Source organism: Sarcophilus harrisii, chromosome 6, assembly GCF_902635505.1.
Source record: "Sarcophilus harrisii chromosome 6, mSarHar1.11, whole genome shotgun sequence".
Taxonomy (NCBI): domain Eukaryota; kingdom Metazoa; phylum Chordata; class Mammalia; order Dasyuromorphia; family Dasyuridae; genus Sarcophilus; species Sarcophilus harrisii.
Window position 1 is genome coordinate 85,409,289 of NC_045431.1, and position 16,402 is coordinate 85,425,690.

General features: G+C 37.4%; 1 protein-coding gene across 3 annotated transcripts in view; it reads left to right on the top strand.

The window, feature by feature from the left end:
• The window catches only part of FNIP2 (folliculin interacting protein 2), a 130,485-nt gene that overhangs the window by 41,704 nt on the left and 72,379 nt on the right, over positions 1 to 16,402 (top strand). For 2 of the 3 annotated variants that reach the window (XM_031944029.1, XM_031944030.1), the window contains exon 2: positions 14,036 to 14,162. In XM_031944029.1, the coding sequence (XP_031799889.1) occupies positions 14,036 to 14,162 (127 nt within the window). Of the gene's footprint in view, positions 1 to 16; positions 388 to 14,035; positions 14,163 to 16,402 lie in introns of those variants that run through there. The other variant, XM_031944031.1, reaches the window with a different exon arrangement.

Sequence of the window (16,402 nt, forward strand, 5' to 3'; positions counted from 1 at the left end):
ATAAATTTAGCAAACTGCTGCCAAGAATCTTGCAGCAGGACTATTCTGTGGGGGCAGGAAGGGAAGTGGTGGTTGGGAGTTGTCCCTGTGACTAAGGCCATCATTTGAATGGCAGAAGAGCTCAGAATTTGTGTCTTGAGTCCGTGTGGATGGTCTAGAGAGCCTGGAAGAGTGGTTAAGCAGCTCAGAGATGTGCGGTGGCACTCCAAGGACCACAGACCGGGCAGGGGCCCAGCCAGATGCTGCCAGATGTGGGAGTGAACCTGTTGCTGGTCCTGGAAAGACGTCCCAAGCCAAGACCCTCTGGGGCAAAAAGCCCCTGAGACTTAAGAGAGTAGGAAGGGAGACTGTTCATTCTGCAGCAGCAGCAGGAGGATTCCACAACAGGTTTGGAAACTTAATTTCATTGGAGGGCATCAAAGAAAGACTGAACTTAATTAAGTGTATTGGGCAGTTGAAAGTGTATTGTTTCTAAGCTGTGACTTGAGTTTTCTAACTAGGAATCAGGCAATAAAAAAGGCTGTATTAAGGGTCTACTATGTGCTAAGACTGTGCTAGGTGATGATAGAATCCTCTTAATTTTTGTTGATGAGGAGGAAGGGGATTGAGTTTCCTTTCTGAAAAGAGAATGTGTGAATTTTTTTGGAAGTACTCTCTAGCCTTCTAGTTTACTCCTAAGCTTTTTGTTACTCACTTCTGGTACTAGCTACTACGGAGTGATAACAGCCCTGTAGTTAAAAGGACTGACTGAAAAATGGTTCCTCTTCACAGGGAGGGTCCTCTTAGAGCTTCACCCCTGCAACGATACCAGGACACCATTCTGATGGGTGGTGAGAACCTGGAGCCCTCACTTTAATTTAGGTTTTGTCACCACTCCTCTAGCAGGGAGCTGTTTTTTGAGTTGTTTAGCATTACTTGCTTCCTGCACCTTGTATCACCTCTCACAGGATCCCAAATGTATCTCAGGAGTTCAAAAAGCTAGAAGGACCTTTGGAAGTCTCCCAACCCTGAGCCACGGGCCTTCAAATCCATTGTTCTTTCTGCTGTACATGCTTTTTATCCCTAATAACTTTGATAGAGAATAATGTTCTGCTGCAGGCAAATAGTACTAAGAAATCATTACATGCTATTTCTGCTCTGATTTCTAGGAGGGATATGTTGGGGTGGGAGGGGGGAGGGAAAGCTAGTGGTTGACATAATTTCTTTTCTTCTGAGACCATTAAAGATTAATTGAGAGTCTCTTTCTTCTTTTTGGAGTTTTTCTATCTGGGAAATTAGACTGAGATATTCTGATTAGGAATGTATAGATTAAGCAGTGGTCATCAGATACTGAGGAAAGCATTTCACCCAACACTGCTATTTTGATCATAAGGTCATATGATTTTAGGCCATCCTCTAGTCCCTTCTCTTGTTGACGTTCAGAACTCCAGCAGTAACCTTCCCAGTTCTAGGTCCTGTGATTGGGGAACAGAGCAAGGGGATAGAACAGCTGTTGCCAGGACCCTTCAAGAAGCCAGATCCTAGAGGGGAAGTAGTTCCTGTGTCACATTTTAGGAAACTGAGAGGTCATAGAGGCATTACAGTTGGGGGGATCCCTTTGAGGAGCCAAAAATTCAGTTAGCATGAACCTCCAGCCCAAGTGTGTTATATACCATGTAATAAATAGATTTTGGATGGAAGCATATAATAATAGATGAGAATATGGAAGGAGAAACCTGGGAAACTTTATCTTCGCCAATAGCTTATGTATATGTTTTAAGACAGCACCCAATAACTCTTTTTGCTCCCTTGAGCATCAATTCCTTTCCTTTCCTTCTTGCCCTTAAATGAAAACAATAAGCACAGGAACAAATGACAGGAAGCAGGAAGGAATGCTCCTTGGAGAGTTAGGGCCTGAGTGTAAATTCTGACATTGATTTTACTGTGTGTGTGACCTTGGGGGGGAGGTTCACTTTACTTTCTTTTGCTCCAGTTTCCTTCTTCATCAGTAAAATGAGAACTTTGAAGAGATGACCAATAAAGAGCCTTTAAGGCTTAGAATGGGGATCTTAAGTGATGTGAACAGTAGAGCATTATTGTTATTGGTATCAATAATGATGATAATCCAGACGTGGATCTAATAAAAAATAAAATGGCCAACTAGAAGGGGTGGTGTAACAGGAGAAGAAAAGAAAGGAGATGATCTAGCTCCTCTTAGGTGGGTTACATGATTTCTGAATAAAAGTTCAGCACCCAAGATCAACTTCTCTTGAATGATTGACATTTGATGGTGCTCATATAAAGCCAAAATATTTGTTATTTTTGGTTAGTGTATTTTGCTTGTTTTCCTCTCAAGGACTTAATTGTAAACCAGACTCAGAACCAAAATTGTCTGTAACTTGCTCCATAATTAGAGATTGGGACATAGGAAGGATGGAGATCTGCACAGGGAATTTGATGGGAATTGTGTGGTGAAATGCACTTAGTATTTACTCAAGTAGAGAATTGTAATGTAGAGAGAACTGGGGCTGGAGACACTGCTATTCAAAGCCTTGGATTTTGTGGTCAGAAGACCCAGATTCAAATTCTCCCTCTGCCATTTATTTTTGGTGGGGCTTTGGTCGAGTTATTTCCTTTCTTTGGGCCTCTTATTCCTTACCTTTAAAATGAGGGGCCTAGCCCAGATGTCTGAGCACCCAAATCTAATCCTATACAAACCCCATCCATATTCTGTTGCAGTTAACAGGATTTATTTTATTTTACTTATTAAACAGCATCTTTATATTTATTGTTCAATAAATCTGTCTATTGGATTTTATTAAGGATTTGATCTGTACAAAGCACTGGGGACACATAAAACAGAACAGACCTTGACTTCTGGGAGCCCATGGTCTATTAGAGAGGAAATAAGATGCATGTGTGTATATACATACATATGCATACCTACATATACATATGTGTGTGTGTGCAAATATTAAAATATGTATAAAGTAATCTGGGGGAAGAAAGCAGTGGTAACTACACCTGTTTGATCCGTAATACATTCAGAGTCCTGTGATAGATAAATACAAAATCAAATATAACTCAGTCTCTCCTCCTTAGGAATTTATAATCTGACAGAGGATAGGTCCCTTATACAAATAAAATAAGATTAAAGGAGAAATCCAAATAAAATACCTTGGGAGCTATAAGAAAATTTGAGGAGAAAGGCAATCTTGGGGACTTATAAAGGTCAGGAACTGCTTCTCTAGTGTTTGTACTTGGTATATAGAAAGCATTTAATAAATGTTTATTAAATAATTTTTGTTTGATCAACAATGTGATATATTAGGAAAAAGCTTTTGTATATTCATGTTGATAATCTACTTTTACTATGATTTTTATTTCTCCTAAGGAGGAAAGCAATGTGAGGGAAGACATTGAAATGAAAGCATTAGAAGATCTGAGTTTTAGTCTTGATTCGGGCATGAACTAAATATGGGACCTTGGGTAAATCTTATTTTTAAACATTTAGAATAAATTTTATTGATTTTGCTTTTATAGCATTCATCTTTCCCACTGTATTCCTCCCCATTTATCCTCGTGGAGAGCCATCATTTATAATAAAGAAGGGGGGAAAAAAAGAGAAAAGGAGAAAAAAAAAGCTCTGCAAAACTAACCAACATTTTTTTAAAAAATCCGATATTGCAGGCAGTATTCTGAATTTACGGCCCCTACCTCTGCCAAAAAAGCAGGGGAAGGTTCATCTTCTCATATCTTTTCTTTGGGACCAAGCTTAGTCTTTGTAATTTCATAGTATTCAGTTTAAATGGTTTTCTTGTTCTTTTTATTTACACTACAGTAGTCATTATGTATGTTGTTTTCTTGACTTAGCTTCCCAAACTTTGAACCAGTTTATGTAAAGTATTTCCATGCTTCTCTATATTCATCATGCTCATTGCTTTCTACAGTACAGTAATATTAGAGTACAAATACCTATGTTCAACCATTCTCCAGTTGATGATGAGGCTTAACTTCTACTTTCTTGTTCTTATTCCTACAAGGGCTGATATTTTGGTGTTTATAGAGCCATCTGTTTTCCTTGAGCTATATGCTTGCTTAGCAGTAGAATCTCTGATTTACTCTCAGCATAGACTTTATAGTGACTTTCTTTGCATAATTCCAAAAGTTCTCTGTAGAATGATTTATTGGGTTCATCTGCAATGCTTTAGTAGAATAGGGCAGAAAACCTCTTAATTTCTGCATCTTAGTTTCTTTTGGTTTTATCACAAATGAATTTAGGTAATTTATCAGTTTTTCCTAATATGGAAAGTCCTTATTCTGTTAATTTGGGGAAACTGAATTCCAAAGAAATCACGGGTTCCATCCCTTTTTAGAATTTTTAAACTTTTCATGAGCTTCTTTTCCTCAGTTTCATTTTGTCCAGTAATTCTTTAGGAAACTTTTAATCAACTGTATTTTTATATTGCCCTTCACTGCCTTTCTTTTAATAATTTCTTTGAGAAAAAAATGATTCTCTTGGTGGCATTCTCAAAGCTGAGCCCTTGGGATAAGAGTGGCACTTGATAGGAGTGGCACTTTCTATGAATGAATGAATGTCTCTTGATTCATTCTAATTGAACCAATTGATTGCTATTCCTCTGAAGTTGCCTCCTTGGTTCTGGTCCTTGTGGCTCCATAGACTTTATTCAGCAATTCTCCTCGTGGGGCAGGATTTCTGTGAGCTCTCTTCCTACCAGGGCCAGAAACTGGGCAGCAGAAGTGAATTATTGACAGGAACCTGCACTTCCGAGCTCTGGTCTAGGTTAATCTGTTTGATCAAGTCACATGGTTGCCAATTCAGTTTGACTTCAGCTCTTCTTGGCTTTTGGTATCTAAAGTCAACAGTTTTAGGATGACTTTCTTAGACACACCTCTCAGCTGTTTTCTTCACTCACATGGTTTGTTAAGTACATAGAAGGGGAAAGAAATGATTCCATGAATGTGGGAACCATTTTGGGATCCCAAATGTGTGTCCAGGGTACAAATTAGGTGCAGATAAAATACTTTTAATGCTTTTAACACATTAAATAAGGAAACCTTTAACAAATTAAAAACATTTACCCTTTTTTGTCTTTCCAGCTGTAATAAGAATAGAATCATGAATTTAAAGAGGAAAGGGACTTAGAGATAGGTTATCTTGTTTAACCCCTTCATTTTACAATTGAAAAACAGGTCCATACAAGTTCAGCAGCATGTACTAGGTCACAAGGCAATAAATAGCAGAGCCAGAATTCAGGTCCTTGGCTTCCAGATTTGGCCTTCTTTCCACAAAATCCAGCAGCCTTCTGTGATCAGAATTGCTGCTGGCTTCCTTTACGTGATATTTGATTTCAGAAATTCCAAGGTCATCTGGAACCAGATCCATAAAGAAAAAAATCTAGAGAGAGTTGTGGTTTATCAGTTTAATTTCTTGACAGGAAGGAAGGAAGGACTGTATTTCTTAAGTGTCTGCTGTGTACTAGTCATTGTGCTAAGTGCTTTACAAATATTATCTCTTGATGATGTGGTATTATGACCCCCACTTTACAGTTGAAGAAAGTAAGAGAGAGAGATGAAAAGATTGACTAGGGGTCCCACAGCTAACAAGTGTTTGAGGCTGAATTTTAACACTACTCTTCCATCTGAGAAGAAAATATGCCACAGATGGATGAAAAACTGGAGACTTCGGGCAGCCTTCTCAGTTTACAGCAAGGTTGAACTACTTATCCAATGTCTCCCTGGTAGTATGCATCAGAGGTGCAATTATAGCTTGGGTCCTCTGACCCCTGCCTACTGCTGCTATATAGTTAGAGGAAAATATAATTTTACTACTCTATCTCTTTTAAAGGTCTCTTTAAAAGTAGCAATAGCAACTAAAGCCAGAAAGATCTCTGGTTGCTTACTAGAGTATGACAAAGGGCAAATCTTAGCACATTTCTGAGAAATAATATCAACACTTCTAGAGTTCTCTTGAGGCTTATTGAGTTTTGTATCTGAAGCTTTAATAGATATCACTTATGATCACATTAAAAAAATTTCTATAATTCTGATAACTAGAAAAATGTAAAACTATGGTTGTTTGTAGAAGAGTGAACAGTGGATCTTGCTAAAAGGGGACAGAAAATGCATACTTTTCCACTAGCTGCAGAAAGCCCTGACCACATTTTGAACTCTTTTCATTTGCTTAGAGACAATGATAACATTCCAGTCCTTTAAAGGACCATCTTCTGCCTAGCTAAGGAAGCATTTCATGGTTGACTGTTGGTTACAATTCAGGTTTAGAAGTGACAGTACTTCTTTGTGTTAGAATGAAGAAAGGAAGAGAGAAATTAACATTTAAGTGGAATTAGGAAATCTAACTTGCATCCGAGGTTATGAACTTTTAGAGAATTCTGAGTTGTACATGTGGTAGATCTAAAAATGGGAACTGAAAATAATGGGTTTCTCCCCATTTTCCCCCCCACCTCATCCCCTCCAAGGGAAAACCCACAACACTTGGAAAAGACAGGCTTTCATCAGTAAGAGAATAGTCTGCTTGCCCAGCAAATCAGTGAGCTTGAAAGTACCTTGTGAAAAATTATCCTGCCTTGATAGTTGTTAGTGCATTTGTTAAATTGAGTGAATAAATAGCTGTACCCTGTGAGGGGCCTGGAACAAGAGCTTACACATTGCCAAGGGAGTCTTATTGAAATGCATTATTTTCGATTTCCCCCAGTAAGATCTTAGATTGCTTCAAAAATGTATTTCAGTTATTTGGTTGAAGTTTAGCTACTTACTGATGGTGATTCCTTTATAATTGTTAAAGCAACCTTCTCTTGCTCTGCACAATCCCAAAAGACAATGGTCTTTGCCTTGAGGTTGATGGGGTAGAATACTTTGGCAACCTAGAAATTAATGTGAGCATATTTTTGGGAAGCTGAAAGTATTTTCAAGTAAGATGCTTTTGTATGTTTTCAAGAATATAAATGGTACAGGAGGGTAAAGTATTAACAGGCCTATCCACCCACCCACCTAGTTGTATTTAAATGTACCTGTGATTTAGTGCATGTGAGTTATTTGTTCCATTTTTCAGGTCATAACCAGGCATGCCTTCTATCCTGTGGATTCCCACATATGATTGTCCCATAAATTTTTAAACAGAATTCACTATTATCTTGGGTCTTGTTAAAATCAATTGATCAATCAACATTTATTAAGTACCTATTATATGGTAGGCACCGTGCTAAGTGATATTATAGTTTGAAGGCATCACTGCAACTTTGGGGATAACCAGCACAGTAACCACATAAAAAAATTCATACATTTTCTTGATAGTATTCCCTCATTCTACTTTTGGTTGATAAATCAAATGTATAAATTTATAAATAAGTTGTATAAAATTGCATGCAGAATCCATGACAAATAAGCAACCAGTATAAATATTTGAGTCCAAAAACACTGGGTAAAGGATATGAACAGGCAGGTTTTTTTCTTTAAAAAAAAAAGTATTATAGAATTTTTTCCATAAAGAATATGGATTTAGAGCTGAAAGGCCACTTATAGATCATTTAGTCCAATTTCTTTCATTTATAGCTCTGGAAGTTTAATGACTTGCCTAAGATCATTTATACTCTAAGATCCCCTGATTCAAAGATCCAACATTCTTTCTTTTGGAACTTGCTTACTGGATTTTTTTTTTTTTTTTTTTTTTTTTTTTTTGAGCATCACTGTCACTTGAAAGTGACTCCAAGCTCCAGACAGAGTTTTTCTTTATAACAAATAATTTTAGTAAGCAAACTGAATCAATACTCTGTCCATATCTGAACGAAAATATATGCTTCTTTTTTTATTGTTTTATTTTATTTTGTTAAAGCTTTTTATTTTCAAAATATATGCATGGTAATTTTTTAACATGAAGCCTTGCAAAACCTTGTGTTCCAAATTTCTCCCTCCTTCCCCCCAACCCCTCCCCTAGATAGCAAATAATCAAATATATGTTAAACATGTTTAAAAATATATATGTTAAATCTAATTTATGTATACATGTTATAGAATTATCTTGCTGCACAAGAAAAATCACATCAAAAAGGAAAAAAATTAGAAAGAAAATAAGTGCAAGCAAACAACAACAAAAAGAGTGAAAATGCTGTGTTATGATCCACACTCAGTTCCCACAGTCCTCTCTGGGTGTAGATGGCTCTCTTCATCACAAGATCATTAGAACTGGCCTGAATCATTTCATTGTTGAGAAGAACCACATCCATCAGAATTGATCATCATATAATCTTCTTGCTGCCATGTATAATCTCCTGGTTCTGTTCATTTCACTTAGCATCAGTTCATGTAAGTCTCTCTAGGCCTCTCTCAAATCATCCTGCTGATCGTTTCTTATAGAACAATAAATTATTCAGCATTCTCTAATTGACCACTACAAAAAGGGCTGCCACAGGCATTTTTGCACATGTTGGTCCCTTTCCCTTCTTTATGATCTCCTTGGGATTTTTCAGCTTCTTATTTCACATCTGCCATTCTCCATATCTGCCCACAAATTGGAAATATAATTCACCATCAAATATCCCAGCAAGTTTCAAAAGAAGAAATGTAAACTATCAACTATTGTTTTAAAAAAAAAAAAAAGTGCCCCAAGTCACTAAATAATGAGAAATGTACATTTAAAAAAAACTGAAGTTTTCCTCCATACTTACAAACTGGTAAAAAAAGAAAATGATAAAAGACTAAATTGTTAATGTTGGAGGGATTGTGGAAAGATTGGAGTATTGTTACATTTTACATTGCTAGTAGAACTATGAACTGGTGCTGCTGGAAAATAATTTTTAATTGTAGTAGGGGAAAAATTAATTCATGTCCTTTGAGTCAGTGATGGCGCTGCAGTTAATTTGTGCAGTGGGTAGAGGAAGACTTGAGAGTTCAAATCCAGTCTCAGATACCCACCAGTTGTGTGAAATCACTTACCTCTATTTGTCTCAATTTCCTCTTCTGAGAATGGAGATAACATCATTTACTTCTTAGGGTTGTTGTAAGAATCAGATTCGGCATCTATAATGAGCACAGTACCTGACACATAGCAGACACTATATAAATGTAACTATCCTCCAATACTATTAATTAGGTATATTTCCTAAAGAAACTAAAGATAAAAAGTCTCATGTATATAAAAACATTTTGTAGCTCTAATTTTTGTAATATCAAAGTAGGTGCCTTTTGATTTGAGAGGAACTATGCAGATTGTCCTATATGAATTAACCAAATACTAATATTGCAGCATATGCCTTTAAAAAAAAACATAATTAATTCAGAGAAACTTGAAAAATTATGAACTGATGAAAAGTAAAGAGAGCTAGGAGAATCATTTACATAATGATCATGATAAAGTGAAAAACTACCTTAAAAGATTTTAGAACTTTAATTAATGCAATTTTACTGTTCTACCTAAAGAGAACTCAAGATGTAAAACCTACCATCCCCTGGCAGCAGAGAGAAATGGATTATAGATTTGGAATAAAACTTAGATTGTTGGACAAGGCCATTTTTTTGATTTACTAACTTTTTTATTACCCTGAAGAGATTCTATAGATGGGTCAAGGAGGAGTCATTACATACTAAAAAAGATTTTTTTTTTTTAAGAATCAGCAAAACATTTATTAAAAAGAAATATCCTTGCCCTCCAATAATAAGCATTTATCTGTTTTCAAAAGTGTTTTTCCCCCTGTTGGATCTGTTTTATTAGCAAAAAGAAATTAAAATAATTTTTATGATCATATTTATTTAACTGTTCTCTGTCAAAACTAATAAGTTCCTTAACCAGGAGCGAAATGTAGGGACAAAGCGCTCATAAAGTTGTTCTAGCCATTCTGGAAAGCTATTTGGAATAATGCCCAAAAAGCCACTGACTTATGCATATATACCCTTGAGCAATTTATGACATTGCTGGATCTATATCCCAGAAAAATCAAAGAAAGAGGAGAAGTACTCATATGTATGAAAATATTTATAGGAGTTCTTTTCATAGGAGCTAAAAGTGGGAAATTAAAATGGTACTCACACACTGAAGAATAACAACAAATTGAGGAATGTGATTGTAATGAAATATTATTGCATCATAAGAAATGATGAAATGGATAGTTCCAAAGGAACTGGGAAGACCTCTGTGTACCAAGATGGTGAAGTAAGGAGAATTAGAACAGTTTATATAACAGTAACATTATGAATAAAAACACATTTAAAAGACTTTAAAGCTCATGCAGTGATATAGTGAGTTGAGACTGAAGATGAGGGACATTCCTCAGAGAGGAATGCCAGAGAAATGATGAGCTTAAAATACAGAATGATAGTTTTTTGGGGACAGATACAAAGTGGGAATTTATTTGTTGAAATATGCATATTTCTTTTAAATATTCATTTATTTATTTATTTTGGTTCAATGGGTGTGATGATATGAAGGAGAGAATAATAAATGCTTGGAAAAATTAAACCTGAGAAAGTGCTCACAGAGCCTTTGAACCTGTATCTTGTAGCCTGGAACATAATTTGTCCCCTTTTCTTTGACCTTTCTTTTCCCCAACTTTTTAAGAACCATCAAAGAAGTGTGAGTAACACCCCCCCACCACCACCACCACCACCACACACACACACACACACACACAGATTTTATTGGAATTACTGAGGTCATATGAAAGGTATCTGTTGCTATTGATAACCACAGCTAAGCGGTGGGAAGGGAGGAACACCTACATATTTTCTATCAACTAGAAAGGAACTGGGAGAAATAACTAAAGGAATATGATTATAAATACATTATTTATACAGAAGAAGAAAAAGTTTTAGGGGAAATTGTGCAGTGCTTTCAGTGGCCCTAAACTTGTCCTGAAGAGAAACCCGTCTTTGTGACATCAGTATTTTGCTAGTGATGCTGTGAATCATGGAATATTATAGTCTTTTTCAAAGAATTAGAATTGAGAAGCTCTCAGAGGGGTGAGAGACATGTAGGGTGGGCTTGGGAGCCACAACAGGTTACCAGCCAGGAATTAACTGCACAAGAGAAGTGATAGAAAAGGTCCCTTAGATCAGAGCCTGACCTAGGAAGAAGGTAGAGCAAGCTGGAGGGATCATCCTTGCTATCTGAGGAATGTTTAGAGATCCAGAGCCTGGAGAGATGCCTAGCATTTTTTTTGTGAAACAGTTTGGGAAGGATTTGTGCAAGAATGGCACCTGAAGCATTTAATAAGATGTTTGACTCAAGCATTTATTAGACTTCTGCCAGGGGCCAGGCACTAAATGCTGGGGAAGCAGAAACAAAATAATAGTCTCTGCCCTCAAGGTGCTTAAAGGAATTTGCTCTGGGATTAGAATTTTCAAATTCTTATGGGCTGTTTGGTGGGTTTTTTAAGGATTATTGGAATTTGAACTACAAAGGATTTTAACATTGAAATCCTCTGTCTCCTGCTTATGTTTCCTCCCATCATATGTACTCTAAAACAATTTAATTTGGTGAACATTTATTAGATCCCTATTGTATATCAGCCACTGTGGTAAGTGCTAGGCATACAGGGACACCCCTCCTCCTTCATAATAGAGGGAACAGGCCCTGCTCTGCAGATTACATTCTCCTGTGTTATTAGGATTAACACTGGTGTTCAGCAGCCACTACAGGTGAAGCTTAGAGTGAAGAATTTATCTAGATAAATTAGGTTTAAAAAAAAAAAAAAACAAAAACCCTTCATTTGAGATATTGGCTTTTTTTTTTTTTTTTTTTTTTTGGCTTAAATTATCTGCATAATTGCCTTCTAGGCTGTCCATGTATCTATGTAAACCCAGTGACTTGTCCATTCTTGCAGAGCTTGTGTCTGTGAGACAGAGGGGAGACTTGAAACCAGGTCATTCTTTTCTGAAGGCTGGCCCTCTAGGCCCTAGTGCTTTGCTTGCCCTTTTAAGGCAAATTTGTGATTCCTTCAGCTACACTTTTTTTAGCCCTTCTCTCTTGTACCTTGTCAGTTAGAATTGGTTTTCTTCACTAAAGGCTGATATTGGTGAATATTAAATTTGGTTTTATGTCAAAGGGCATCTTCAAGAAACTTGCCATCAATCACTTGTCCCTGAAAACTCTGGCTGCTTGGAGGACCCAACATTGGTTGTATAAAAATAAATTTAAAATTGGAGAGTATGACATGCTCACATGGACTTTTTGGACCAAAGGCATCATTGTTAGATTATTTTCACAATGTGTACATTTTCATTAAGAATATTTTAATAAGTTATACAAAAATATTAACATTAGTGCATACCCTTTGATCCAGCAGTGTTACTACTGGGATTATATCCCAAAGAGATTATAAAGAAGGGAAAGGGACCTGTATGTGCACGAATGTTTGTGGCAGCCCTTTTTGTAGTGGCTAGAAACTGGAAACTGAATGGATGTCCATCAGTTGGAGAATGGCTGAATAAATTGTGGTATATGAAAATTATGGAATATTACTGTTCTGTAAGAAATGACCAACAGGATGATTTCAGAAAGGCCTGGAGAGACTTACACGAACTGATGCTGAGTGAAATGAGCAGGACCAGGAGATCATTATATACTTCAACAACAATACTAGATGATGACTAGTCCTGATGGATCAGGCCATCCTCAGCAACAAGATCAACCAAATCATTTCTAATGGAGCAGTAATGAACTGAACTAACTATACCCAGAAAAAGAACTCTGGGAGATGACTAAAAACCATTACATTGAATTCCCAGTCCCTATATTTATGCACACCTGCATCTTTGATTTCCTTCACAAGCTAATTGTACAATATTTCAGAGTCTGATTCTTTTTGTACAGCAAAATAATGATTTGGTCATGTATACTTATTGTGTATCTAAGTTATATTTTAATATATTTAACATCTACTGGTCATCCTGCCATCTAGGGGAGGGGGTGGGGGGGGTAAGAGGTGAAAAATTGGAACAAGAGGTTTGGCAATTGTTAATGCTGTAAAGTTACCCATGTATATATCCTGTAAATTAAAGGCTATTAAATAAAAAAAAAAATATTAACATTAGACCTTTTTAAAAAGAATTGTTTACTTCAGTAAAGTTTGATTATCAAAGGTTGAACCACAAAACCCTGATAATGAAAAAGTCTTGCTTACATCTTTCATCTTCAATTGTATAATATATATAGTGTGTATAATCAATACATCTTGATTATATCTTTCATCCTTTGCCTCAGCTTTCATACCATTATAACAACATATGTCTACAAAGTTTCCTTGTTGAAATATCATTGCTCCAGAATGATTGTAAATAATCTTTTCTTTATAGCTTTCCTTTCTTGGTCTTCTTTTTGGATCACAAAATAACTCATGTATTGGCCTCACACTAATGAACACTACTATACTAATGTCTATATGAATGAAGAAAATGCCTTCTAATAACATATTTACTTGTCCAGAGGTCACCATGTTTGGGGGGTAGGATATGTTCCCTCCCCATCATTCTTCATGTCTGAGTAGAGCACTCCTTTTTCCTCAAGAGGTGGATTCTAACTCCCTTGGTGCTCATTGCCCCATGGTGGGAGCTGTTTCATTTTCTCTCAAGATTGTCTAGCACCCAGGGACATGGAGCCTGGAAACAGAGATGGGCAGTATCTTTTCCATTTCCAGTTGATCAGCTTTTTGGTTCTTGGATTTTGCCTGGTGTCTTTAGGAAGCTTCCTGGTGGAGTGGATAGGGCACTGGTTTTGGAACAGAAGAGACATAGATTCAAGTCCACAGATACTCACTAGTTGTCTTGATTCTGGGCAAGCCCCTTAACCTGCCTGGGCCTCAGTTTCCTTATCTTTAAGTAAGGCTTGGACTGTTTGGCTTCTGAGGCCCATGCTTCTCTGACGTAGGCCATGTGTGACGCCGCGTCCTCACCTCGCTGCTACTGAGCCGGAAGGACACTGTAAGCCACCCTACTCCTTGGTGAAAGTGCCCCCTGCGTGTTTGTCCATCACTGTCTGAAGTGTAGCATGATCTCTAAGTACCTTCTGCTGCCTTCTCTCTTCCAGCTGGTCGTGTTCCGAGTTTGACTTGAAGGAGATCCGCCTGATTGTTTACCAGGATTGTGAAAGGAGGGGCCGACAAGTCTTGTTTGACTCTAAAGCAGTCCGGAAGATGGAGGAATCAGCAGCTCAGGTACACAGTACTCATCTGGCTTTTGTGGAACTCCTTTTGTTCTTTGGCCATCTCTGTAATCAGTTAGGTGTTGCTCTGATTGCCTGCTTTGGCTCGTCTCAAAAGACTTACAGCTGAGCTGGGAGCAGGGACCCGTAGGAAACAGTTGGCAAAATTGTTTGGTACATCAAGGGTCTGTGATGGAATGGGTGAAGTATTCTTTCCACCCAGGTCACAGGCCCTGTAGCTTAGCAGACAGGCCTCAAGAGTTATTGAGGAGGAAAGAGCCCATCCTTCTGAAACAGATCTTAAATAAACTGGTCACTTTATAGTCAAGAGGCTATTAAGAGATTGTGCGTGAAGTCTTTGCTGTTAGATAGGACCTGTGACTTAGACTTTGAAAAGTCGTCATCACTTTCAAGCCATATTTATACATTAGAATAGGATTTGAATGGATATAAACACTATTCATATTATAAGAATTCAGATGAATCAAGGCAGGCTTCATGGAGGATTTGGTTCCTGAACTCAACTCTAAAGAGTGTGACGGATAGAGGATAAAGGAAGAACATCCAGGTATGGGGAACAGAATGAGTTTGAAGTTGATGGTGAGGATTGCCATGACTAAGGTGAAGAGTCTGTATTGGGAATTACAATAGAGGGGCAGAGAATAGTTAATGAGGCCAGAGTGGAAAGCCTTGAAAACCAAGCCAAGTGGTTAGAATTTGATGTGGTTAGCCAAAGAAAGGTACTGATGTTTTTTTGAGCAGAAGAGCTCTATGATAAAATTCATGTTTTAGTAAGATTATTCTAGTGCCTAGTACTATTTATTCAGGATATATTGAAAATAAGAGGCCAGAGCCTAGGAAATTTAATAGAGAGCTGTTGGAATAACCTAGGCATGAGATGATCAGGGCCTTGATTAAGGTAGAGCTAAAGAGGACAGGATAGTATTCATGAAAATGGAGTTCCTAAATATTTGAAGGTTTTTTCAATGTAAGATTGATGACTGAGTGGGTTAAAGATGATCACTGTTTTGAGTTGTGAAAATGGCACACCCCTCTTACATATATGTAGATGACTGAAGGCAAAAGATGGGGAATTTAGTTTTGGACTTTAGATTTTAGACCTGCTTAATTTGAAGAGCCAGTGGAAAACTCTGGGTCTGAGAAAGTCCTTATGTACTTAAATGACACAAATGAAACACTTTGACTTGCTTGTTTTAATATCTTTATTTTCCTGTCAATGCAGTTATATTGTAGAGTTGCCCTCTTAAGTTATTATCAATATCTCAGAATCATAAGATTAGAGTTTTAGATCTGATGAGCCCTTACAGGTATTATAGTCCAAGACCTTTTTAACAAAGAAGGAAACTGGGGTCCAGGAAACAAGAGATTTGGTTAAAACAGATAAGAACCCTGGATCTAAATTCAGCGCCCGTTTCTTCCTAACTGTCACTCACTGAGATCCAATGAATTCCTGGCAGGTGGGTGATGCAGTGATAGCCCTCCCGACTCCCATTTTTACATTTTTGGCTCTTCTGGATCTTCTGCTGTAGTAGAACTGACCGCTCCTTCTGTCCCTTTCTCGAGAAGTAAGCTGACAATATCATCCCCACACTGGTCTTCCTTGGGTTTTTTGATATCCAGAGAAGGGAAAGAGCCCATCAGACAGACCTTCTGGTTTCCCAAAGCCTGTACTCAGCTTCTCAGATTCCCAGCTTTGGAGCCAAATAAATATTTTGCTGTGGTGAAAAGGAACCCTTGGCCTTGGGGGTTACTTCTACTCTAGATAAAGATCATTCCTTCTTTCAGGAAGGAAGTATTTTGGTTTAAAGGACTACTCCTATTAGGTGTATTCCACTTCACTTTAAAATAGAATTCTAGCATTTAGCTAATCATTAAAAAAAAAAAAAAAAAAAGACCTGGACTTAACCTGAGTGAAAATCAGTAAAGGAAAGGAAATCTCTAAGCTGAATCACAGTGGGTTTTGACTGTAGCTTTTTCTCCAGAGCAAGACTCACCAGGATTGGACCTTTTCCTTTGTGAGTGAGAGATCATTTAACATTATTTTCCATTTTCCTGAAAGATGGGAACTTAGCTGCACACCCACACACATCATCAGTGGGGTTCCTCACAGATAGGCAAAGACAACAAAACAAAATAACTTGAGCAGTTTGTAAAAATGATAGGAGGCTCCACTATATTTGGTGAAATGAAGACTTCTGGGAAGGACCTTCATCCACCTCCCACTTACAACAC